The sequence below is a fragment of the Gekko japonicus genome, unplaced genomic scaffold (assembly GCF_001447785.1).
Source record: "Gekko japonicus isolate JY-2015 unplaced genomic scaffold, Gekko_japonicus_V1.1 scaffold1123, whole genome shotgun sequence".
NCBI lineage: Eukaryota > Metazoa > Chordata > Lepidosauria > Squamata > Gekkonidae > Gekko > Gekko japonicus.
This window is the reverse complement of record NW_015165858.1, coordinates 521,390-546,704: the sequence shown is the minus strand read 5'-3', so window position 1 is coordinate 546,704 and position 25,315 is coordinate 521,390. Positions and strand designations below refer to the sequence as shown.

General features: G+C 43.6%; 1 protein-coding gene across 1 annotated transcript in view; it reads left to right on the top strand.

Moving 5' to 3' along the window:
• Positions 1-25,315, top strand: part of MGAT4A (mannosyl (alpha-1,3-)-glycoprotein beta-1,4-N-acetylglucosaminyltransferase, isozyme A) — an 81,541-nt gene that overhangs the window by 30,003 nt on the left and 26,223 nt on the right. The window contains exons 2-4 of the mRNA XM_015411195.1: positions 13,945-14,112; positions 15,470-15,610; positions 19,644-19,777. Coding sequence (XP_015266681.1) covers positions 13,945-14,112; positions 15,470-15,610; positions 19,644-19,777 — 443 coding nt within the window. The remainder of the gene's footprint in view (positions 1-13,944; positions 14,113-15,469; positions 15,611-19,643; positions 19,778-25,315) is intronic.

Here is a 25,315-nt window from a genome sequence, read left to right as displayed (position 1 = left end):
ACGAGTCAGTTAGCTGACCCTCATTTTAACACTTCTGTATAGAAAGCAGAAGGGAAGTGGGCTATTACTTCCTGGAGGGAAAGGATGGGTTGAATAGAGAGCTTCCTTGGATTAAGGAAATCTCTTAAACAGAACACACAAACTATGGTGAAGAAAGCTGCCGATTTCACAAGCCTGTGTGGTTGAAAAAAATATCTTAGAGCTGAGGTGTCTCTGAGTTGTTTTGGTGTACCTTTTTCTTGCATCCGTGAAAGAAACAATTACTGTGGAATACCCAAAGGAGTCTCAGAGTGGTTTACAATCTCCTTTCCCTTCCTTTTTCCACAGCAGACACCCCGTGAGGTAGGTGGGGTTGAAAGAGCTCTTTCGAAAACTGCTTGTGAGAGAACAACTCTGAAAGAATTTATGAGTGACCCAAGGTCACGCCAGCAGCTGCATGTGGCGGAGTGGGGAATCAAACCCGATTCTCCCAGATTAGAGTCCACATTCCTAATCACTACAACAAACTACACCAAACTGGCTCTCAGTTCTTTAAAAGAATTCAGGCTTTAAAAACTGTTGAGTGGCCTCTAATGTAGGAATGAAGAATGAAGTCAGAAGTGTTAATGCAGCTTGCTGTCTAAGGTGTGACTCCTGTCTCAAGGACTATCTGTAGAAGAATATGCTTGAAAATATTGTGGAAGTATAAGGTCAATGAGGAACACTAGTCAATAATTGCTCCTGGCATGACCCATTCTTGAGCAGTTCCTGTGGGTGTAACATTTTTCAAATGTTGGTTGGCTTGTATCTGTTCTGCTTGACGACCAAAAGCTCCATCATATATGTTAAATTGTTTAAGGGATCCATTAATGGACATTAGGTTCACATTAGAAGGTCTGATTTTATATCATGAAATCTTATGCTGGAATAGATCTTGTTAGTATTTAACGTGCCACCAGACTCCTGTTTTGTTTTGCTGCTGCAGACTGACATAGCTGCTCATTTGGAATGTTTCCCTTTCAGCTGATCATAGGTCGTCATTTTCGCAAACCAGCCTATTGTTTGGTGGACTTTTGAACTAGGCTGGTTTTTGTACTGTGGTAGGATATACAAGAGTGTGTACTGTGTCTTTTCTTTTCTTTTTTGCTTAAGAGACTCTACTGTGCTTTACTAATCAACACTTGCACTCATTTTAATTAGATGTGGCTAAATTGTATGCTGTCAAGCTCTGGACTTCCATATTGGCCTATTCTGTCTCTGTGAAAGAACCATATTCTTTGTCAGCATCTGCATTTGCCCTGCCTGCACCTTATCGCTGTACCTCTGCCCTTGCTTGCCAATTGCATTCCTTGGGGGTGTTGTTGTTGTTAGAACATTAGGGAGTATCGCTTGGTAACTTTCTGAAGTGAGCCCTGAGACAGCATTCTCATGAGAGCTCCTGGTGATGGAGATTAGTTCACCTGGAGAAAATGGCAGCTTTTGAAAGTATACTGTATGGCATTATATCCCACTTAATTGCCTCCCTCCCCTCCCCAAACACTGCCGTCCTCAGGCTTCACTCCCAAAATCTCAAGGTATTTCCCAACCTGGACCCAACAACCCTAGAACAGGTGGAAATCTCTCATCTGTATACCCATGGCAATCTAGGCAGGATCCAGCTCACTATGTGCAACATCCTGTAGTTGTGTGTGATATGAGAATACAAAAGAAATTCCATTTGAAATGTCCTTTAATGTTTTTTAAGTCAACATTAATTATGTCAGAGCTGGAATTTTTAAAATAATCAGTTCCTTGTGCCTTGATCTATGACTTCTGATTTTATGGTTCTCGTTATAATGCAATTCTGTCTTTATATTCAGTTCCTGAAAATAGTAAAGTGCTCAGCAGAGGTATACAAGCATGTAGACCTTTTTCATATTCCATTTTACACAGCAACACATAGGTGTTCTGCTCCCTTGAATACAAACAGATTAAAACTTACCAAATTTATCATATGTGTATCTGAGATGCCCTCTCTCAAGATGTGCTTCTAGAAGTTTGGTGTGCGTTTTCCATTAAAGACAGAAGTATGGTACATGCTAGAGGCTGGTTGGTGTACTTGAAATATTGGTGTGACTCCAAAAAAAAAAAACAACGACCTGTGCTTTTCAAATGTAATGAGAGAACAGACCACACGACAGACTTATTAACAAATGAGGGAGTAATTTCCTCTGAATTCTACAATGTTTAGAAAGGAATGAGCCTTGTTTGTGCCTCAACCGAACAGTTAGTTGAATCAGCTTGTGGGAAAATGTAATCCCTTCCTCCATTACAGTAAAAATATGAAAGGCTTTGGGATATCTTTATTTCTAATATGTAACCAGGAAGGCCTTTATTATAATACACAATCTAGTGAACGTTTACCTCCATGCAGTAGTTTTCAAAATATCTATGGGAATTCTTATAATTCACTGCTACATATCTTTTAATTATTTTTGAGTGCTTGATTTAAGCTTGTCCGGTTTTATTTAAGTTCTAAAATTTACTCTTGATTTGCTTTTTATGTGTGTGTGTGAAAGGGGTCATCTCCATCAGGGGAGAAGAAAACTATTTAGCTTGCAAAAACTGTTTAATTGTATCCTAATGTTTTAGGGGGAAATAACAACTTTTGTAGGCAGTTGTACAACAGTTGCATGTACCACACCCACATGTCAGGCATGTTTTCGCCACAGTACATCCTGTTTGCCTTACAAAGTTTAGTTCTCATTTTGTCCACAGTTAATCTTAAAACAGTACATTGTAGCTCCTTTACTGGTCAACATGTACTGCTACTAAAAGTTGTAACAGATCCTGGGAGACAGTGGATTTAGCCCTACCTCCTGAACAGCTCTTGGTTTGGGAGTTGCTTTTTTTGTGTGTTTCATATCTAAGCCCTTGCTTTTGTACTCTCCTTTAAAAAACAAACAAAAAAACCCCAGCCTCTCTTGTCTGTGTGAAAGTTGCAGGCTTTATCGTCTCTGTGCACTTGTTGAATGCATAATGTTTTCTTTACTCAGCTGGTGAGTAGCACCAGTGATAGTCCCAGGCCAATCGGAAGAGACCCAGAGTTCTGTGACACCAGCATCTGTTGCTGTCTGCCAGATAGGCCTAAAATACCTTTGCTAAACAAGTGATGTGCTTTCAAGGGGATTGTGTTTCAAGGAAAACTGGAAAGAATGATGGCCAGGGATAAGTCTAGCCTATTTTTTTTAAGCCATGCAGTAAAGTGCATGTTGATTTGACAGTAGCAAAAAGAGATGAAGCCTCAAATCAATATGATTTTTGCACTGGGAATCAAGTTTTTAAGAGTAGGCTTGATTACAATCAATGCGAGGCTGGAGTTCCTCTGACACTGGTAGAGGAGAGAGGCCTTCATGGCAAAGGTACAGGTTTTCATTCCCATATGACACCTTGCATAGCCAGTGGGTTATAAGATTGAGGATTTGGGAAGCACAAGAAAGACGTTTATATGTGATCAGGACTTCTAAGTGACATATGGTTTGATTAGGTTTGCCAGGTTCTTACCTGGCACCAGCAGGGGGTGGGAGGGAGCTCTCCAGGAATGGGGGGGGCAACGTTGCCATGCACAAAGTCCCCGATGTGATGACGTCACACAGAAGTGATGTCATCACACCGGGGATGTCGCGCAGTTACACTCTAATATTTTGCCCAAAATACCATAGTGTTGCCGCAAGACGTCCCTGGTGTGATAACATCACTTCCACATGACGTCAGCACACCAGGGACATCCCATGGGTACACGGATCTTGGGGTGGGGCTTCCCCCACTGGCCAGCTGGCTGCCGGCGGGCAGGAGCCCATGAAGTCAGGGGGGGCCCTGCTCCCACCTGGAGGCTGGCAACCCTATTTGATCATGTATTGCAGGAGTGTATTGGACCCAAAGAGCTGCAAATGAAGTGCAGCATGCAGAATGGTTCTTGGCTGATGCCCCTAAAATAGAAAAGCTGCTCCTGGGAACTGGAGGCTGCTTGGGAATGGATAGATTCAAATATGGTGTAGGAGGCTGCAATGAAAATGGAAAGCAGCAAAGATCCATTCCACTAACTCTCTTGGATTCAAGTTAATATGTGTAGCATTCTGTGTATGACTGAGGAATAGAGTGATTGCATTCACAAGTCACCAAGTTCTTCGTTGCAAGAAAGCAGTCTTAGAATCATAGGAACACATGGTTTGGCTCTGTCATGAAGCAACCCATACAAGAGCATGTGGGACCATTGCTGAACTTGAGGGGAGTCATTATATGTATGCTCATTGGTGCATTCATGTGGGTGATCAGTATTTAAAAGACTCTGATTTCTGTAGTGGTAGTTGTTTAAATGCCCTTTGAGCCAGCATGCTCTTGAGACACTTTTATATGGAGTGCAGTATGTCTGAAACCTAGGGTTACCAGCTCTGGATTGGGAAGTACTTGGAGATTTTGGGGGTGGAGCCTGGGGAGGGCGAGTTTTGGGGAGGGGCAGGGACCTCAGCAATCTCTAATGCCTCCAAAGCAGCCATATTCTCCAGGGGAACTGATCTTAGTCATCTGGAGATCAATTGTAATGGTGGGAGATCTCCAGGTGCCCCTTGGAGGTTGGTGACTCTACCGAAACCAGTTAAAAGGGACTTCATTGCGGCCTCTGGTTCAACCACTGCCAGAAGAAGAAGAAGAAGAAGAAGAAGAAGAAGAAGAAGAAGAAGAAGAAGAAGAAGAGGAGGAGGAGGAGGAGGAGGAGGAGGAGGAGATTGGATTTATACCCCGCCCTTCACTCCCCAAGGGAGTCTCAGAGCGGCTTACAAACTCCTTTCCCTTCCCCTCCCCACAACAGACACCCTGTGAGGTGGGTGGGGCTGAGAGAACTCTGACACAAACTGCTCTTTTTCAAGGACAGCTGTGCCAGAACTTGTGACTGACCCAAGGTCACATCAGCAGGTGCAAGTGGAGGAGTGGGGAATCAAACCCGGTTCTCCCAGATTAGAGTCCACACACTTAACCACTACACCAAACTGGTAATAATGCAGTTGAACGACTAGGTGTGCTCATCTATGGTCATGGATTCTTGTGGATACAGAACTGAAAGTGACCTTGGCAGAAATTCTTGGAATATTTTTCACTAATTGGAGTGCTCAACATTTTTTTAGACAGAAGCTGGTTTCTTTTGACTCGGTCCATGTACTAGCACCTGTCTCTTAAATGAGATGCTGCTGCAATAGAGCGTAGAAGCTCTCTTGGCACTTTCTGTGAGAGCAGGGCAGGGAATGGTTCTGTCTTGTGGAATTGTGTGTGTGTTAGGCCTACTCTGAGAACAGATTTGAAGATGGAAAAAGGTTGTAAAATGAAACCACTGAAGGTGCAGGCATAGATTTACTTTTCTCAGAATGCAAAATGTCAGCCAGTTCAAATATTTACATTTAATTTCTGAAGTACAGTGGATTGTACAATAACAGACTTCTTTGTGCTCTTGTGCCATTCCTTGAAACACATCGTCTGTTCTGGGAATGCTTGAATGCTGTTAATATGTCCCTGTATCTTTTAAGATCTTGAAACCAGTTCTGGAAAATTTTCACTTTATAAAAATACTTTTTAAAAAGTAAAACATCCTGATCCTCTTATTGTAATATTTGCTAAGGCTTAGCAGTAAGAATGGATTATTAAGGTAGAAACCAGTTTTTTTGTTTGACGTTTTTACAGAAACTTTTAAAAAACCTTCTGTTCAATCTTCAACACTGCAAATAGTAATATAAATACTGCCTAGTGATTCTGGAGCCTTTCTGGATGGCATTAAATTTTGTTGGGGCTTAGAATAAGAGATCAGTTTAGCTTCATCATTTTAAATATCAGAGAAGGAACACAGAATGCCTTTAAATCAGCACCGGAGTTCCAAGGTAGCTTTTAAACAGTGGCTATCATTAGCTCCATTTTTTACCTATGCGTTTTCAGGGATCACAAAAGCTGAAGGCAGGCTTAATAGGGTGGGAGAGAGGCTTGCACAGGCTCTCTTGTGTTTCCACTTCACTTGCAGTGTGGAAAATGCTTATTTGAAGTAATGGCAGTGGCCTGCTGGAAGCATTAAGAAGCACCCTAGTGCTGAAAAGGCTCAGCTGGCACATGCCCCACTTACTTTGTTGGAGTTTGCTCCAACGGAAATCCTTTGACAGTTAGGTCGTGAATTCTGTTTTCTTTGGCTGGAAAGGGTCAATGGGTTTATTGCGAAGAGGCATGAGCAGGAAGAATTATTTTGCCGAACGGCTCATGATTCTTGTTATAGGGAAAAAATGAATGCTTTAGGCATAAGAATATGTTGTGGGCTTTGATTTTCAAACTAGGTGCCCAGCAGTGCATACAGGTAGACATAAACAATGGGAGCCAGCATCATTTTTTTCCCCTTTGGGGTGAGGTTTGTCTTCCCTTCACTTTCACTCTGCAGTTGACATAAGTGTTGGAAATGCATGTGTTTACAAGGTCTGACAATTCAGTCATTATAGGGTTAACTTGTTTGCCTAGTATTGCTATTGTTTAGACCGACCTGGAAGGGATACCTGGCACTGAGCCAATGGGGAATTAGCCCGGGAAAAGTAGCTTTCTACTGTGATACAGATTGGTCGTTTGTTTCAGGTGACTTCCTTTCTAGGGGTCAAGAAGAAGGAGAGATTCTCCATTATCTGTGTGCTAGTGTTTGACTATAGGCAGCTTAGAAAATGTAGCTGTTAGTGTTATGTTTACTTGTAGTAATCCTGTATACCTTTTACCCTTAGAAATAAAGGTTTTCAAAAGCAAAGAAATCTCTTCTTTCCAATAGAGCAAGATCCATTGATAGTCTGAGTATTAAACACTTTTGACTATTTTACAACAATAAGCATCTGCCTCCATATCATCTTTGGATAATATCCAGATAATATCATCTGCTGAATTCCTTTCTGTTTAGTTCCCTCCTTGGTGCTTCTAATGGGCTGCCCTTCTCTTTATTTGTTTATGCTTCTAAAAAAGCAGTTAGGTCTGGCAGTTGCTGTTTTTAGCAAAATAATAGTTTTCTTTTAAGGGAGAAAGGAGAGTGCCTAAGGGGTGCCCCAGCCTAACATCACTCTACAGAGCTTCTTCTGCTTCAAATTGCGAAGGCTTGTTTGTCATCAGGAGACTGTTATAGGTGTGACAACAATGTAGTGAGTATACTTCCCAGAACAGACAGAAAATCTTGTGTTTGTCTAGACTCTCCCTAAAATGTGTAACTAGATATTTGAAAAACAAATAATGCAGTAATATCCATTTTGCTTTTGGGGCAACTACTCTGTTGGTTATCATTTTTTTAAAAAACCCTCTTTTATTGAGAAGAGTATATATACACACAAGAGGGTACCCGCAACAAAATGTTGCGTAATGTGTTGTGGTTTGTTTTATAACCCTATAAGGCCAAGGGATATGGAAGACATTAAGGGGGCATCACAGAGCATCTCCCGCAGACTGCAGGGGGTGGGAATTACTGGGCACAGCAGTAAAATGTTCATAAGATAAAGTACTCTCTGTCCATAAGATAAAGTACTCTCTGTTTTAAGGCTGACTTCTCATTAATTTTTCTTCTAGAGGTATTGTTCAGAAATCAACCTTAACCTCTAATGCTGTATTTCCATTTTTGCTTGTCTGGAAGAAAGACAAGCTATCTAATAGTCCTATGATCCAGTCTTGTGGTTTTGTTCTGTCATTCAGTAATTATTGTGTTCACCCATTGCCAGTTTCTGTAGTATGCAGCACAGGAGTAAATTGTGTTTGTAATGATTCCTAAAGGGAGCTGAAGTCATGTCTGGGTTTTTCCTGGAAATGACAGTGGACCCCCCCCCCCAATTATTATTTTCCTGCTGCCTGTAAGAGAAGCAGTGAGAAACAGGATAAGGGGATTCCATTGGACCTTATTTTCAATAGAATACTGTTAAGAGACTGGTTTGTGAACTTGTCTGTGTCTTCACTAGTATGGTACTGTGAGGCGAAGCACCATTCTTGCCTCCTTGCAAGGGTTAATGTGTTAATTGGCCTGGTTCTTCCCTACAGGTGTTGTTAATGAAGTGCTTTGGCCTGCCTGGCACCTTACCAGTCCAAGATCAGAGCCACTGGCTTCTCATGAGAATGTATTCTGAGTGTTGGGAGGACCAGGAGAAGTGATGCATAAATAAAATAAAATGATTCTGGAGAATTCTCCTGGAGATGTGTTAGGATTGTATGTTACCATCACCTGACTTGTGGGGTCAGAAGTACAGGGGCTTAGTTACCTATCAGAGACTTCATGGACAGAGGCCTGACTCTATGCTTGGCAATTGCTGAAATAATAGTCTACGCTGATTAGAGGCCTCCATTTGGATGTAAGTTCTGTACCACCTATCAAGATTCCTAAGTAGTGCTAGGTAGATAAAAGCTAGCTTTAGTGTTTTGTGTCCTGTGTGACTGTTGTTAATCTGTTGGCTATATTTATATTAACTTGTCAATTCTTCTAATAAACTTTACAGATATTTTTAATAACATCAGCCTGGTTACTTGTGTGATCCTGCCCTGGGAACCCACGAGGTCAACCTGTTGATTTCCTTGACAGGTGCTAACGCAGGGCATCTTGCAATGGAACAAGTGAGAAAAGAAGGAAATAGGAGTTCTCCTTTCACATATATAATGAACTAGAAAGTTCAGCAGTGCTTCCAGAGTTCATTATAGTAACCCCAAGTAATAGTCACTGTTCCTGATTTCAGGCTGCTGTCAACAAATACTCTTGTCTCTGAGTCACAGAGAGATACTGTGCTAATGCCCCAAAGAAGGATATAGACAAGAATGAAATTTTTTACTAAATAAAAGATTAGCTGTATATAGCAAGGACTTTAAAAGTATTAAATAACTGTCTAACAAAACAGAAGTACTGCAAGATTGTTTAACTTGCATTCAGTCTGTGAATAAATTCTACCAAGTCTTATTCCTTAGAGAGGAATAGATTTATACATTCTCCCAACAGAAACAAAACACTGAATTGAGCATGTATCTGTTGCCAGTGAATAAGGTGATGAAAGAGGGAGAGTCTTTGTTCTAAACATTTGAACTGTAAATTTAAAATAATTGAGGTACAAAAAATTCAGAAGTGCCATACATGCAGGCCAGTTCTTAAACAGATGTCTTTGGCTCTGTATGCCAAAGAGGCAGAACATGAGGTCTGAAGAGTTAAACTAGACTCCATGGAATGAACTGTGCCTTGAACCAAGCATTACTGTGTATCATGAGCCAAAACATTGTTTCTCTGCTCAGCTTCCTCTTTTTAATCTTATGCCAGGGGCATAAATTGGACAGTTGCCCAGAATTTATGGCACTAAAGTGCTATGTTATTCTGACATGAAGCTGCATACAGTGTCACTGATATAAAGGTGAAAAGCAGTTAAGTAGAGGAAAGCGGGGGAACTTACACATTCCTATGTATAGCCTCACTGTCCTCCATATGGTAGAAACATAGATGACTGCTGAACTGCAGGGTGGAATCACATTGGCTAATGCAGATGCACCTGAAAGTTATGGTTTCATTATGCAACGTCTGCTGTGAATATATGAGTTAGGTTTACATCCTAAACCCCATTGTTTAATCATGCATTATGGTATAAATAATTCCCTTGAAAGATATAAAAAAGTCTGATTTTGAACATTTCCTGACATCAGTGCTTTTCAATACAGTCCCTACTTAAAAAACTGTGGAGTGATTTATTCACATCAGTTTTAATTCTTCCCTGCTGCCAAAGGAGCGCAGAATGACATTTTCACCCCTTCCTTTATTCTCAAGACTACTGAGAGGGGTGCGTGCGTGCGTGCGACTGGTACAAGGAAGGGTGGATAGGGGAGTTAAAATAGGGCCTGCACTGCTTCCTGCTCACATCATGTTATGCTACTACTTGCCTTGCTTTGTGATCCTACTGGCTTGACTGTGGTGTTAGGTGCTTAGGTGCCTGCTGAGGCTGGGAGATGGCAGCCACTACTACAGCTTTCTCATGACCGCTGCTAACACACATAAGAGTGGTCTAGATACAAGAAGAGATGGGAAATCTCCAGCATTTCTAGGAAGTTGGAAACCATGGGGAAAACAGAATTTTTGTGAAAAATTCAAATATTCAATACTTGCATTCTTATCTTGCCTGAACTTGTTTTTACTGTGCTTCATTGTGTTCTATGATAATTGCTGCTCATCCTCTACCTATATGTATGAACTGATAACTTCCATTTCAATGTATTTGAATAAGTGTGCATTAACTCAAAAGCTTATACCTTGAATAAAACTTTGTTGGTCTTAAAGGTGCCACCGGACTTGAATTTTGTTCTGTTGTTTGTACATAAAACAACATAAAAGGAATGATTTGGCTTATAAATGCCTTAGATTTCTACAAGGAAAACTGCAAATATACCCAGTACTTGAGAGAGAGTGGCAAGCTTAATTTTTGCTGTCTGAGAGGACAGAAAAAGAATTTGAAATAAGAAAAGAATTTTTGTTCTTAGGACAGAAACAGTCCTTCACAATAGGACTAGTGACATATTTGGATATCGAATTAAACAATATCACTCAAAACACTGAACTCTTTAATTATGTATTATCATCATGCATATTATAGCGTATTAATTTTTGTCAAAATTATTGAGGCTTAAACAGTAACCATATCCTTAAAAATACATTGTATATGTCTACACAGTATACATAGGAATTAACAGAACACCAGTCGTGGTGTGCATCATCAGCAACTGACAACCTCTCCTGGATAATGACGGTTCTCTTTCACAAGTACTGGGGGGGCAAACCTTTTCTTGCCCACAGACAGCCCCCCAGTCTTAAACAACTCTTCACCCGCAATAATACAACATCTAATTTGAACATGGACACTGGTACTAGAGCTTGCAATAAATCCAGATGCCAACTTTGCTGCCACATACACCCAGTCAATAACTGGACCTAACAACATTAATGACATCATCTCAGCCTCATTAACTTGTTCATCTTCTAACGTATATGCCATTACATGCCAACAATGCTCTTCAGTTCCCCTTCATAGGGCAAACAGGTCAAACCCTACGCCAAAGGATAAATGGACACAAATCTGAATCACAAAACCGAGAAACCTGTAGGGGAACACTTCAGCTTTCCAAAGGAACTTCAGAAACAGACTAGAATGGGAGATTGCTGATTTACAAGTTATTACAACACTCAGTACAATGGAATGCCCAGGGCTGTATGCTGATTTGCTGCTATTCACAGGTCTTGCCAGTCACCGTCATCCAATCTTAGTTATATTTACTGCTCAGTTACTTATGCATCTTCACTCTAATTGGCTCTTCCTGGCAACATCCTCTTCATCCTATGGCCTCATCCTATATGTAACGGCTGGTGTCTAATATTTCCTAAATTAGTTTTTCTTGTACTTTTCCCCATGAATTTGCAAGATAGCCTATTGCTCAGAATCTGAACAGAAAGGGCAGGTTTAGGCGGCAAACTTTTAAAAAAATTGCATGCCAGCATTTCAGTGTTTCAGCAGTGGAGCGCGCCTTTACTGAAACAAATGGTAATTCCCATTGGCAGGCCCGTCACCAGCAGCCAGTCATTGCCTTACTTACCATTCTTTCATTCACACCAAACAGAAAATATTAGCACATCCCTGGGCGCCATTTTCAAATACATTTTGCAGTGTGTGCAACTAGCCTAAAAACATGCAGTCGAAGGAAACAAGCTGCTGTGAGCTGTGCACCTGATTCAAAATTTTATGGGGGAGCCAGTGAGAGAGAATGCTCAAACAAGGGAAAAGAGGCAACCAATAATGGGTGAGACACGTATACTAGGTATGACTTTCAGGTTTGGTGTGGTGGGCGGGGAATGTACTCATAAAGGGATTTCTCAGCCCCCTTGAGGCTACTGACGGGCTGCAAGCATAACTCTGAAGAAGTGTGTGTACACATGAAAGTTTATACCTTGAATAAAACTTTGTTAGTCTTAAAGATGCCCCTGGACTCATGTTTTTTATTTGTTCAAGTGAGCAGTGCCAGTAGCTCCTTTTTACCTACACAGCCTTACAGGGAAGATCTCTTGGGTCTGTATCTGAAGAAGCGTGCTTGTACATGACAGCTTATACCTTGAATAAAACTTTGTTGGTCATAAAGGTGCCACTGGATTCAAGCTTTGTTCTGCTGCTTCAGACCAACTCGGCTACCCACCTGAATCTATTGGGCTTCACTTATTTTAATACTTCCAAGCAGGTATATATACAGCCCCGTAGCCAGGATTTTTTTTTTCTAGGGGGAGGCTCAGGGGCACTGCTACTTAATTTCTCTTCCTTCTCTAGGACCCCAGGAGTAGTCCTAGCCACAGAATACCTGGCTCCCATATATATCTCTCCCTTCACATCTTGGATCTCAGTCCTAATCCAAATTCCACCCTGGTTTTGCTTTCCTAAAGTGGATCCTGCTTCTGATCTCCAAGCCCTTCTTTTTTCACTCAAGTCCCTGCTCCAGCTGTAAGGCCAAGGGAACCATGGAGTCCTGACTCCAACCTTCTTCCTAAAAGAACCCAGGTGTCCTGGCTGTCCTCTCTGAGACCCACCTGACAAAGGGAACCCTGGTTCCATCACCCCTCCTTTGTTCCCTCCCCACCCGTGGCTTTAGGTCATGCCCTTTCGCCATGCACATCGTTAGCCAGCTCTCCCCATCTTGGTGCGCCCCGGGTCCAGCCGTGCTACCTGGGCTACGATGCCTTCAGTGCAGCTCTGCTTTAAGGCTCCAGCAGCGGCAGCTCCACCTTGGGTCCCGCAGCTCACATAGTGCCCTGCCATGCTTGGCCCTGCCCACCGCTTGGCTTTGCCCAGCCTCGTCTGCCATGTGAGCCCTTCTCGCCTTGCCTTGTCTTGCCCTGCCCTAGAGGTGGCCACCAGGTTGATTCCCTGGGCTGCGCTGGAGAGGCTGGGGTTCATCCCCCCCCTCTGCAGGGCAGGCACTGGCTGCAATCTCTGTCAATCACTGCTGAAAGGAAGGGGAAGCCAGCTTGGGACAGCCCCTCACACTATAGAGGAGAGGGAGACTGAGATGGAGGCAGGCCAGGGCTCCATTTGCATCAGTCCCGGCTCACTTCCTCTGGCCTTGGTGCAGTCCAGATGCTGTGGGAGGCTGAGCTGCTAGGGTGCCTTCGACCCAACCACAGTAGGGCTCTGCCTTAATTGTGGGGGACTCTGCTCCTAAAGCCCCACCACTGGCTATAGCCCTGTATATATAGGATTGCAACCATAATGTTGATGATATGGCTTTAATTCCTTGTCTATGGACAAATGTTGAGTTTTCATTATTAAATATTTCCATAACACTCTTTTGCTTTGTAAAACATATTACAAATCTCTGTACCATTTTTCCCCCTGTGGCATAAAATGTTTTGTTGTTCTTTGGCATTGAGATTGTTCCCCCCACATGGAATCATGTTTGGCTGTTTACAGTATGATCGCTCCACTGTTAGAGGTTAGAAATGAAACACTGCCTGTATAACTTGCATATTTTGCAGTAGTGCAATGTAATTCAGAGAACTATATTGAAGTGTTACAATGGAGAACCTAAACGATTGACATTTTGAATTGGTTGGTTATTACTTGAACAAACTCAATGTAACCTACAGAGACACCTTCTAAGCTGGAATTCTTTTTGTCTACTTTGTCATGGTAAAATGATGGAAAAAGTATTTCTTGAGGTGATGAATTTCTAATACCGGTAGAAATAATTCATAAGGTATCTCTTGTGTTTCCCTGAAATAAAATGGTACTCTGTGTCATTCCAGTGAGCAGAAAAATAGCAACTGCCAGTCAGTTGTTTGGGTCAAGAATTAAGTGCTTTTAGTTTTGTTGGAGAATTGTAAACTGAAGTTTGACTTGTGAAAACTGCTATTCTTTAACAACAAATAACCAGAATTATTTTTATTTCTAGAAAAGCTAATTGCTTATCAAAGGGAATTTCACGCCTTGAAGGAACGTCTTCGCATAGCTGAGCATAGGACCCTCCAGCGCTCCTCTGAATTAAATGCCATCTTAGAGCAGTTCAGACGTGCAGTGGCAGAAACAAATGGAAGTAAAGATGCACTGAATAGCATTTCAGGTACAGGTTGATGATGTGTTTAAAATTTGAAATGATCATTGTGATGGACAGGAGAAGATTCTGCCTTCCCCCCATTCAGCTTGGACCAATCAGATCTGAAAGGCTGAATGGAATTTTGGAGTGAGGGGGGAAATTGAGGCAGTTCAACAGCCAACAACCAACTGAAAAAAGGAGAGGTTAGTTCTAGAGGAAGAAGGGACAGGTGGTATCCTGAGTTTGCAGGGAGTCCATTAGGGGCTTTATGTAGGCAGACAACATTTGGGTGCTGTTTTTATATTATAAACAGTTAAGTGTTAAGGCTCGTCTTGTTGTGGTTTCTAAGTCTGAGATGCTGAAAGCACCGACATTGTAACAAATGAGAAGGTTCATAGGGTCCCCCTACCTTAGCAATTTTGAAAGGCATGGCAAAAACATTTTTCTTTCCCACACCCTTTCCAGAGTTATTTTTAAAGATTATTTTTGGTCTCTCTACTGGGTTTGATAGATTTTATGTGCTGGTGGGTTTTTTTTTGTTATGATACGATGGTATTTTATCATGTTATGATGGAATTTTTAAATTTTGTTCTGTAAGCCATCCCAAACATACAGAAGGGTAGAATATCCATTTTTAAAATATTCTTTTAGAAGTTCCATCCCATAAATCTGAAACATCTGGGAGGTGGTGGAAAGTGCCTTCAAGTCACAGCTGGCTTATGATGACCCCGTAGGATTTTCCAGGCAAGAGACATTCAGAGGTGGCTTACCATTGCCTGTCTGCTTCATGACCCTGGACTTCTTTGGTGGTCTCCCATCCACACATAGTAACCACCAGGGCTATTTTTGGGCAGGAACGCACAGGAACGGAGTTCTGGCTGGCTCCCAAGTTGGCCACGCCCAGCAGGAACTCATTAGCATAATAGACCACACCCAATGGCAGAAACTCATTAGGATTGGCTACATTAGGGGTGTGTGGCCTAACATGCAAAGGAGTTCCTGCTACAAAAAAAGGCCCTGGGTTATGACAACAGACAAGGTAAACAGAATAACAAGCAAAAGGTGGGTGTGGCTGGATAACCACACTTTTCGTAACATGTGGGTACGGCCTAATGTGCTAATGAGCTGTGCTGTCAGGGGTGTGGCCCAGTATGCTAATGAGTTCCTGCTGTTGGGTGTGGCCTATTATGCTAATGGGTTCCTGCTGGGCTTTTTCTACAAAAAGAGCCCTGGAACCATGGCTGACCTTGCTTAGCTTTTGAGATCTCATGAGACTGGGCTAGCCTGGGCCACCCAGGTCAGGGCAAATGAACACCTTATTGTTACATTTTTGTTAGATGTCACTGTTGGGTAAGTAGTTATGTCTCTTGTGTTATGTTTTCAGATGAAACATTAAAATTGTTGAAGGAGCTAACAAGCAGAAAATCTCTTCAAGTGCCAAATATATATTACCACTTGCCTCATTTGCTGAAAAATGAAGGAAGTCTTCGGCCTTCTGTGCAGATCGGCCTTGGAAGAACAGGAGGTAAATTAACAAGATTTTCTGTGATTGATGCACTTAAATATATGCCCAGGCTTTGTGGCTATAGCTATAGGTTGGCATGACTTCCAAAGCAATAAAGAAACCTTATTCCTTTTGCTGGTTATCTCTTAGAGATCAGCTTGAATCCAAGATGAAAGAAGTTCTGTCATCATCCTTCTCTTTTATTATCTTATGCAGATCCCACTACTTTTGATGTTAAGGTATACAGTAAAAATCACTAATGTGAAATGGCGTGTCTTTTCTTAAGATTTGAAAATAACAATGCATGGCGTTTTCTCACAAGTTAATAAATTCAGTAGGGTTTCCATGCTGTGTAAGTTCTGTCGCGTTTGAAATGTAGAATAGGTCAGTAGACCATCTCTTGCTATCACTGCTTTTAGCGAATGATCAAACTGTGCCCATTGTTCCAGTAGATGATCATGTTATCTAGATCCAGTGACTTCCTTCATATGAATCTGTAAACTTGCACTGTCCCAGTGGGGATTACTATTTATTTTCCACAGCTCACCCTGTTTACGAGATGGCTTCTGACACTCCCAGGTCATTAGATATAGGCAATATATGTTGGGCAGGAAAAACTTATAGTGCTTTTCAGACATCCTGCTCAGTTTGGGCATCTACAAATTGTGACTGGGTTTGGTAGCCAACTGTTGTTTTCTGCTAGCCTGCTATAAAATTCATCGTAATAGTACCTGTAACAATAAGATAATTACTAGACTGACTGGAATATACACTAATCATGTTAATAAAAGGGGGAACAATAATTTAAATGTAACAAATTACAAATGTTTTGTGTGTAAGACCCCAGGTTCAGATGTTGCATATCCTAGTAAAACGATTCCCGGTAACATGGCTGGAATGACCTGTAGTTGAGAGGCTGGAATTAGCTGCCAGTTAGAATGGACAGTACTGGGCTGGTTGGACCAATGGTCTGGCTTGGTAAAGGCAGTTTCATACGTTCAAGGCTACAATCCTGTGCCTAGGAATAAGCCCCATTAAATTCAGTGGATCTTCTAAATATACATACATCCAGATTGAACATCACTGAAACTACCTGTCCAGATTCAAAAAACCTTTTCCCCATTTTTTGTAGAAAATAGTAGCAAATGTGGTTTCTATAGTTTTAAAAAAGATCTCTCTTCTTACCTGCTAATTAAAGGTAAAGGTTCCCTTGCTTGAAAGCCAGTCGAATCCGACTCTAGGGTTGCGGTGCTCATCTCCATTTCAAAGCTGAAGAGCCAGCGCTGTCCAAAGCCATTTCCGTGGTCATGTGGCCGGCATGACTAAACACCAAGGCGCACGGAACGCTGTTAGCTTCCCACTGAAGTGGTACCTATTTATCTACTTGCAATTTCTTGCTTTCGAACTGCTAGGTTGGCAGGAGCTGGAACTAGGGACGGGAGCTCACTCCGTCATGCAGCACACTCGGGTCTCGAACTGCTGAACTACTGACCTTCCACAGTCTGCAGTTCAGCGCCTTAACCACTTGAGCCACCGCAGCTAATTAGTCAGTGTCAAAATGGGGTTTTTTTAAACAGCAGTACTATGTGTGTATTCTTTCTTTGGCTATGGAGATTTCAGTAAGAAAAGCAGACAGGATAGTGAAAGGAGATTTGTAAGATGCACAAAAATATCTGCTGAAAGTATAAAAGTCTCTGCTTGGAGGCTCCTAGAATGGCAGTATAGCAAATTCCTTTGCATTAAAAGACACTCACCAGGATGTGAAATATCATCACTACTGGTGATATAGTGGGCTCTAGGGTTGATCGCCTGAGGCTGACAAGTGGAAGGAGACTTCCATGAGGCCCTAGCTGGTGAAAATATAGTGATATTGCTACTGGTGTGACCTGGAAGTGACATCATTGTATACGGCATGACACTCTAGCATTCACCCTAGTATTTGGCAAAATCTAGAGTTTTGCCCAATGTGATGACATCACTTCTGCATTGTGACAGAAATAACATCATGGCATTGCTGGTGCTTCCAATTGTCCCCCAACCCAGCTGAGTGGTGATGGGGATAGCCAGTGGGGGTGTGTGGGGGTGTGAGAGATAGGGTTGCCAGGTCCCTACCTTTTACCAGCAGGAAGACAAGGCTTCCCATCTAGGATCTTCTGGCATGTGCCAGGGTGACTATAGAGTTTTTTGACTGAGTGCTAGAGCATCCCCCCGGCGACATGCCCGGTGTGATGATGTCACTTCTGGGTGACATCATTGCACCGGGCATGTAGGCATGATCCCAGCACTTTGGTGGCGAAGTTCCCCCACCGGCCGGATCTGGGCTGGCGGATCACGGGCCCTAAAAGCAGGCAAACCCCCGCCCCCTTGGGGGAGTGGCAAGCCTAGTTAGAGACATGAACGGAAGTGGGAGACATGGCTCTCTAGTGAGGGAACATGGTACTTTTATATAACATTGGACATTTTCTACACAAAGATTATACCCAGAAAAAATAATGCATGAAGTGGCCTGCAAAGGTAGCATTTTATACAGTTCAGGGGAGTGCCTGTTGTGAAAATGTGAAAAGACCCCTGCTGTGTATGGCAGTGATGCTGCACAATTGTCTGATTTGGGGCTTAAATTCTCTGTTCTGTCTGTGGCTGTTTTGATTCTTTTATGCATATGCTGCTGCTGTTGAATGCCACTGTCACAGGGCATTTTTCATAGGGCCCAGGAGTTCTGAGTCTCTGCAAAACATTATTTTCCGATTCATTATGTTGCCCTGCTTGTATTGCTACTTCCATCCTCTCTTCTGAGCTTGAAGTTTTCATCATATAACTTTTTCTGGTTTGCGTGCTTTTGTAAAAAAAGAAAAAAAGAATAATCACAGATAGTGTGATTTTGCATTGTGTGGATTTTGCACAGTTTTATCAAGATGAGTCTTTGATAATGCATGTCATGTATGAACATCACATAGTAAAGCATTATGGGTTTTATACGAAGCCCACTCTGTGTGTGCATGGAAGCTGTCGTAACAGGAATTGATTCAGTGTATATTTTGATGGGCAAATTAGCAAAAAGGTTAATTAAAATCCTAAATTTTCTCCTGTGAGGCAGGTTTAGTGAAATATAGTGGCATATCCATATCCGAACATCATACCCATATAATCCGAGTCTCATATTTAATATTTTTGGAATCTTGATATAAAATTGAACTAAATAAAAGAAAGTATTGGTAACAACTCAATTATCTGTTGAATTGTTGAATTCAGGCAACAGATCCCCCCCCCCACACCACTCTGAGGTTTTTCATAGAGGGTCCTGGGCAAAAGTCCAGGAGGGGGGATGCCCACTAGGGTCAAGCAAAGGGTGGCCATCATCCCATAAGAGGCAGACAGTAACTGTCCAAACCCTGGACTGGGTGGACATAGGTGTCAGCAGGAGCCTGCACTTCTTCCCACTGGGGGGTGCAGGGCCATGGGTGGTCAGGGTCCCACCCAGTGTGGGGCCTGGAGCAGAAGCCCCTATTGCCAGTTGTCTAAGACTTCCCATGGGTCCACAATGGCTGATGAGAAAGCTGTTTGTCTGAGTGAGACATTGAGTACATGGGGGTTTTCAGTTAGAGAGACTGGGAACAAATGTGAGGGTTGTGATGTTACTGATAAGTATGAGCTGTATACTTGGCCAGTGGACTTGTGTAAATAGTATAGGAAGTGTGCTGGAAAAAACTTTCTATCACCAAATGTATGTACTCCAGGTTCTGAACAAAATTAATTTTTTTCTCTACTAAAAAAAGGTACTTAAACTTCTCAGAAGTATGAAACACTTTCTTTGTACAAATTGCAGTGAAACTTATAGCTTGTGGTGCACATATCCCATTAATATCATTTTCAAGCTGTATTACTTTTTAAAAGTATTTATATATTTCCCGTTTTCATTTATACCTGCAATTTTGAACCTACTTTGTGGTTTATATATTTTGTTTGTTCTAAAGTATTTCTAAATGTTGCATAACAACCCCCACCTTTTCCTTTCCTGCTTAAGCAATACAAGTGAAATACTTTTTGTTTGTTTCAGTTTCTATAGTGATGGGAATTCCTACTGTAAAGAGAAAAGTAAAATCTTACCTTACTGAAACTCTTCACTCTCTGATTGATAAGTTGTCGCCGGAAGAGAAACTAGACTGTGTTATGGTTGTCTTCATAGGAGAGGTAATCCACTTGCATTTTCAGGCTGTCCCTAATTAGTCCTTTAAGGAGTATTGTCTTTGTTTATGCCTCTCTTCTTTTCCTTTTGACAAATGCTTATACTGTATTTGGAACAGTGATTCTGTTTTCAGCTTATGAAAAGGCACATTGTACCTATTTACAGGATTAATTTTTCTTTCATTGTCCTACAGCTAGTAGGCTCCAGCTCAATAGGGAAAATTAAACAAACTTTCCACAAAGATTCAAGGATACTTGTGCAATGTTCCCTCTAAGCTGTGGAGTCCTGTGAGCAAAAATCCTACTTTGTGACCTACTGGCATTAAAGTTGTGAGCGAGTGATTTGGCTACTGCATACATTATTCTGCTCTGGAGCTTCCTGAGCTATGACAAAAATGTGTGAGATGGAGGCTAAAAAACTGTCAGCTAGCTCACATTAACTCAGCTTAGAGGGAGCACTGCTTGCATGGGCAAGGAATTCTGTTTTTCTGGAAGTTAGAACTGGATGATTGCCTTCCTAGTAGGTTGAACTGAAATATGTGTGATATTCCAATATTTTCCCCTAGTAAAATACAGTGTGTGCAGAAGGTGTTACAGAACTAGCAGAGGCTTAAGATGCCATGAGCTATGATCTTATGCAGAAGAAGTGGGGGCAGAGCTTGGCTGTGATATATAGAAGGAAGCCAATTTTTGCAATTCATGTCCGGCACACATGTGCTATGGCATCAGGGGCTCAAGAACAGTCTTTTGAGATACGAGGGGCCAGTGGCAATCTCTGCCTTGGTTAAAGTGCTAAGATTCTTTCCAACACACCAGTACTGGTGCATATGGTTGCTGTTCTGGCACATAACAGTGGGGGCTAGATCTTGGCATTAGAGGGAGAGTTCATTGCAGTCTTCTTGACTTAAAGTAGATATGAGAGCCCTACCAGTACTACGATTGTTGATATGCATCAAAGTTTTGAATTTGTCTCAAGAATAATATTGGTATACATAAGGCTTTTAAGCATAACAGGACCAAAAATACAGTCAGGCCTCTGCCCCAGGGCCCCTGCAAACAAAAATTCAACACTGAATATGATTTACAAAGGGAGAAGAGGAAAGGGTAGGGTTGCCAGCCTCCAGGTGGGGCCTGGAGATCTCCCGCTTTTACAACTGATCTCCGGCTGACAGAGATCAGCTCCCCTGGAGAAAATGGCTGCTTTGAAGGGTGGACTCTATGGCACTGTACCATGCTGAGGCCCCTCCCCTCCCCAAACCCCACCCTCTCCTGGATCCACCCCCAAAGTCTCCAGGTATTTTCCAACACAGACCTGGCAACCCAAGGAAAAGGTAACCAGGAATTAATATGAACAAATATAGCTATATGTGCTCAGGCTTTATTGGTTTGGAATTCCATGCTGCAGTTTTTCAAGTGAGAGCTTGAACAAAGTATGTTACAATATGATGAGGTCTCTTTCAACAGAGTACTGGTATTTTAACAAACATGAAAAAGACTTATGTTTTCTCTTTCCTCTCATTTTTAAAAAGAGCATAGAGTACACCATGCATATTTAATAAATGACTCTTCAGTTACCTAATTAATAGTAGGCCGTAGCAGAAGTAAAATGATTGTGTCTAGCTGCTTGATTAAGAACTACCTGGAAGTGGCTTATTTCTGGAGAGCAGTCAATTAGAATGCAAAATGGCATCTACATAGTTCTTATTCTGGTTCCCAATTAGGGTTGCCCAGGTCCCAGAGAGGGTTCCCCCACTTTTTGAGGCTGTGTTCTCCTTCAGTGGGAGGGAAGTCATTCAGGAATTGGTTAGGTCACGCCTCTGCTCGCTCGATAGGCTATGCAAATTTCTTTTGTTGCATGGCTCCTATTGGAGTGGCCCTGACTGACCTCTCCAGTTCCTGCATAGCCCCTGCACTCGGTAGGCCGTTTGGAGCTTCTGCTCCAAGCCAGAAGGACTACCTTAGTTAGGAAAATAGCTAGGAAAAAGAAAAAAGAAAGGATACTTTCCCAGGACACGGTCCTCCCTCCAGGTTCCGTGAGGATCGGAGATCCAGAGGAGCCAGAGGTTGAAGAAGAAGACAGAGTCGGCCATCCATACTCCGAAGCACCGGAGGGGAGAACATGGCCGCATCGGTGGACATCGAGGAGCAGCTGCCTATAGCTCCCGAGGCTTTGGGGGTTGGGCAGCGGAGCGTTTAGCGGCTGGAAATCGCGCCGCTGCAATGGGACGACAGCTCCTCCATCGCGGGACCAGCTGATCGCAAGGAGCCAGCCGGCCCCCACGGAACCCCCCCATGTGGCTAAAGATGGCGGTGCGCAAGCAGCAAGCAGCGGCGGCCATAAGCGTGCACAGCCAAAGGGGTCCAGCTTACCACCGCGGACCAAGAAGATGGCACTGCCAAAGTCGGCTGGCGGAGCAGCCAGCGGAGCCAACAAGAAGGGAAAACGCCATGGGAAAGCCACGGGTCCGGCGAGCCCAGCGGGTGAGCTCTTTCCAGGGGGGGCCCCCGGCGGGGGACGAGCGGGACGGGATCGTTCCGGCTCCAATGCCACCCCATGCGCTGGTACCAGGGCTGATCCCAGGCCAGCCGGGGGGCCCCAGACGGAACCGTCCACGGCCAAGTCCCAACCCAGCCTCCAGCAGAGGCCCCAGCACAGCACAGTGGCATGGGGCCTGCACAGCCCGCGCAACCCAGCGGATCGGGGCTCGTGCAGCCCGTACCCTTCATGTCCTGGGGAAATTCGGGACCACCGGGACTGTGGGCGATGACAGGGAGCGCGCACCCGGCCTTATTTCAACCCCCCCAGGCCCAATCTTTACTAACAGCCCAGACGCTGCCTCTGCCACCGCAGGGATTCGGCAGCACAGAACAGGGCTGCTTTGTCCCCCCGGCCTTTCCATCGGGACATTCCTGGCTGTGGCCTTTTGTAGGGGGACCCTGGTAAGCCACCCCATGGGCCCTTGGGGGATACCAAGGGGGGCCCCTCAGACCTCCCAAGCACCTGGATATGAGGAAGCCCGAGGTAGAACTCACGCCAGGGCTCCTCGGAGGAAACGGAGACGCCATTCCTCGAGCTCCCAATCCTCTTCTGGCTCCAGGTCCCCTTTTGCGAATAAGAGACACAGGGATCAAAGGGCCCCGTCCCAATACGAGGCATCAGGGGCCTCAGAGGCAGAAGGGGAACAGCAGCAGGCCATCACACTCAGGGGATTAGACCGGCCAGTAGCTAGTGAGGGTCTTGGGAGGCAACGCCTGCACAGCATTAGCGCTGAGCAGGCGGAGACAGCTTCCACTATTACTTCTGTACTCCACACTGAAAAGGAGGGAGAATGGTCAGGGGACGAGGTGGACATAAAACCCACATCGTCCCGCCTATTTCAAGTAGACCATTTCCAGAGGCTGCTGACAAAAGTCATCTCCACACTTAACTACCAAATGGAGGTGACAGAAAAACCTAGATCATCCACGTCGGCAAAACTAGATCCGAGAGGCATCAAAAAAACGGTAAAGGTGCAGACCTTCTCACCCTTCCCTGATTATTTTGAGGATGTGATAAGGGAAGAGTGGGCCAACCCAGGTGGGGGAGAGCATCTCCACAGTTGATAGCAAGACGTCTGTATATGTTACCTGAGGACACGATGGAAGACCTGAAGGTACCTTTGGTGGACGCGCCGTTGGTGGCGGCGATGCACCCGGGGGCCGTCCTTTTGGAGGACGGGGAAAATGTCCTAAAGGATGCCATGGGCAAGAAAAACGAAGCGGCCCTAAAGAAGGTGCATGAAGCCATCTCCCTAGCAATATGCTCAGCAGCAGCACTGTCCAACTTCACCAGGGCCACGGCCATCTGGGCCGACAACCTACTGCAAAACCCTGATGTAACCCCCCTGGCCTACTGCATCAGGCAGTGCATTACCAAGGCCTATGAGGCACAAGGCCTCAAGCTACCAGGCAAGCTAACAGCACATTCCACGAGAGCGGCTGCAACAACAGCAGCATTTTCAACACGAGCCATGGTAGATGACATATGCAGAGCAGCTACCTGGGTGTCATTTTCCATGTTTGTGCGGTACTACAGGATGGACCAAGCCACATCAGCTGAGGCGGCGTTTGGCAGAAGAGTTTTACAGCAAGTGGTGAAAATATATATAAAAATCCCCATTCATGCAAGGGGTGCACGAAGGAGTGCGAATGATCACCCACCCACCCCAGGGGAATAGCTTGGGTACAGCTAACCAGTTCCTGGATGACTTCCCCCCATTGAAGGAGAACGGTACATTGGACCTACCTGAAGATTCTTTCTCTTCAGTGAGGGAGAAGTCATCCACATCCCACCCAAAAACAGGCTACAAGAAGGCCAGGGTGACGGAAAAAAGGAGAACAGCACTAAAAACTAATAGAAAGTACGTGGATGGCAGCGAACACGTAGCAAGAGTGATCCACGGAAGGGGCTTGGACATGACTGGAGAGGTCAGCAAGGGCCACTCCAATAGGAGCCATGCAACAAAAGAAATTTGCATAGCCTATCGAGCGAGCAGAGGTGTGACCTAACCAGTTCCTAGATGACCTCTCCCCCATTGAAGAGAAAGAACCTTCAGGTAGGTCCAATGTACCGATCTGCCACCGGCCAGCTGGCCAGCGGGGGAACCCCACCCCCCAAATAGGGGTCATCGTGCCAGCAACATTGCACACAACACTCTGATTTTGGGGCAAACTCTGTGGTTTTGAAGCCAAAAACCCATAGTGGTCCCCCCCACCAAGGTGTCATGTGTGATGCTGCTGACGTGATGATGTCATTTCCAGGTGATGTCATTGCACAATGTCCCAACCCCCCCCCCAGAATGCCCCCCAAATCCCTCTGCCATGGTGGTGAGTGGACCTGGAACTCTATTCCCAATTTATATCAAAGACTTTAAGTGTTTCTATGCCAAAGTGAAAATGATCTGGTCTGCATTTATTGCTGAAGTACTATTTAAATCAAATTAACTTGAACTTAAATTTGTTGGTGAAAGGCTTGTCAATCTGTTACAGGCACAATCTTTTTAAAGTATCCTACCTGTATTTAAGAGTGAAACCAGTTAATGTACTGGGATTGTAGTTTGTTGCTGTTTTTAATTAGAACGGTAACATTTTTGCATACTCGAGAGGCCCATTCAAACAAAATCACTTTGCTATCATTGGGAACCTGGTTTTGGAACTGGTTTATATCTGGATGAAGTTCAAACAACATTCAAACAAAAACATTCAAACAAAACAGAATATGGTCTGTATAAATTAAATGTGACTTATTGTCTAATTCTTGGCATCAGAATCAAGTACCACTTAGTTCAGTAGGAGTTACTCCCATGAAAATGTACATAGAATGGTACTTATGTCCCAAATCCATGGAAATATTTCTGGAGAGTTCCTAATGTATACCATTTGACAGCAGCATTTCCTTTGCTTTCATGTACACATTGTAAATTCAAAGTGAGATGAGGAAATAGCAGCAATGTTTTGTGTGGTATTGTTGGCTTTGGACTTGTGGGATAATCATGCAAACTCCTA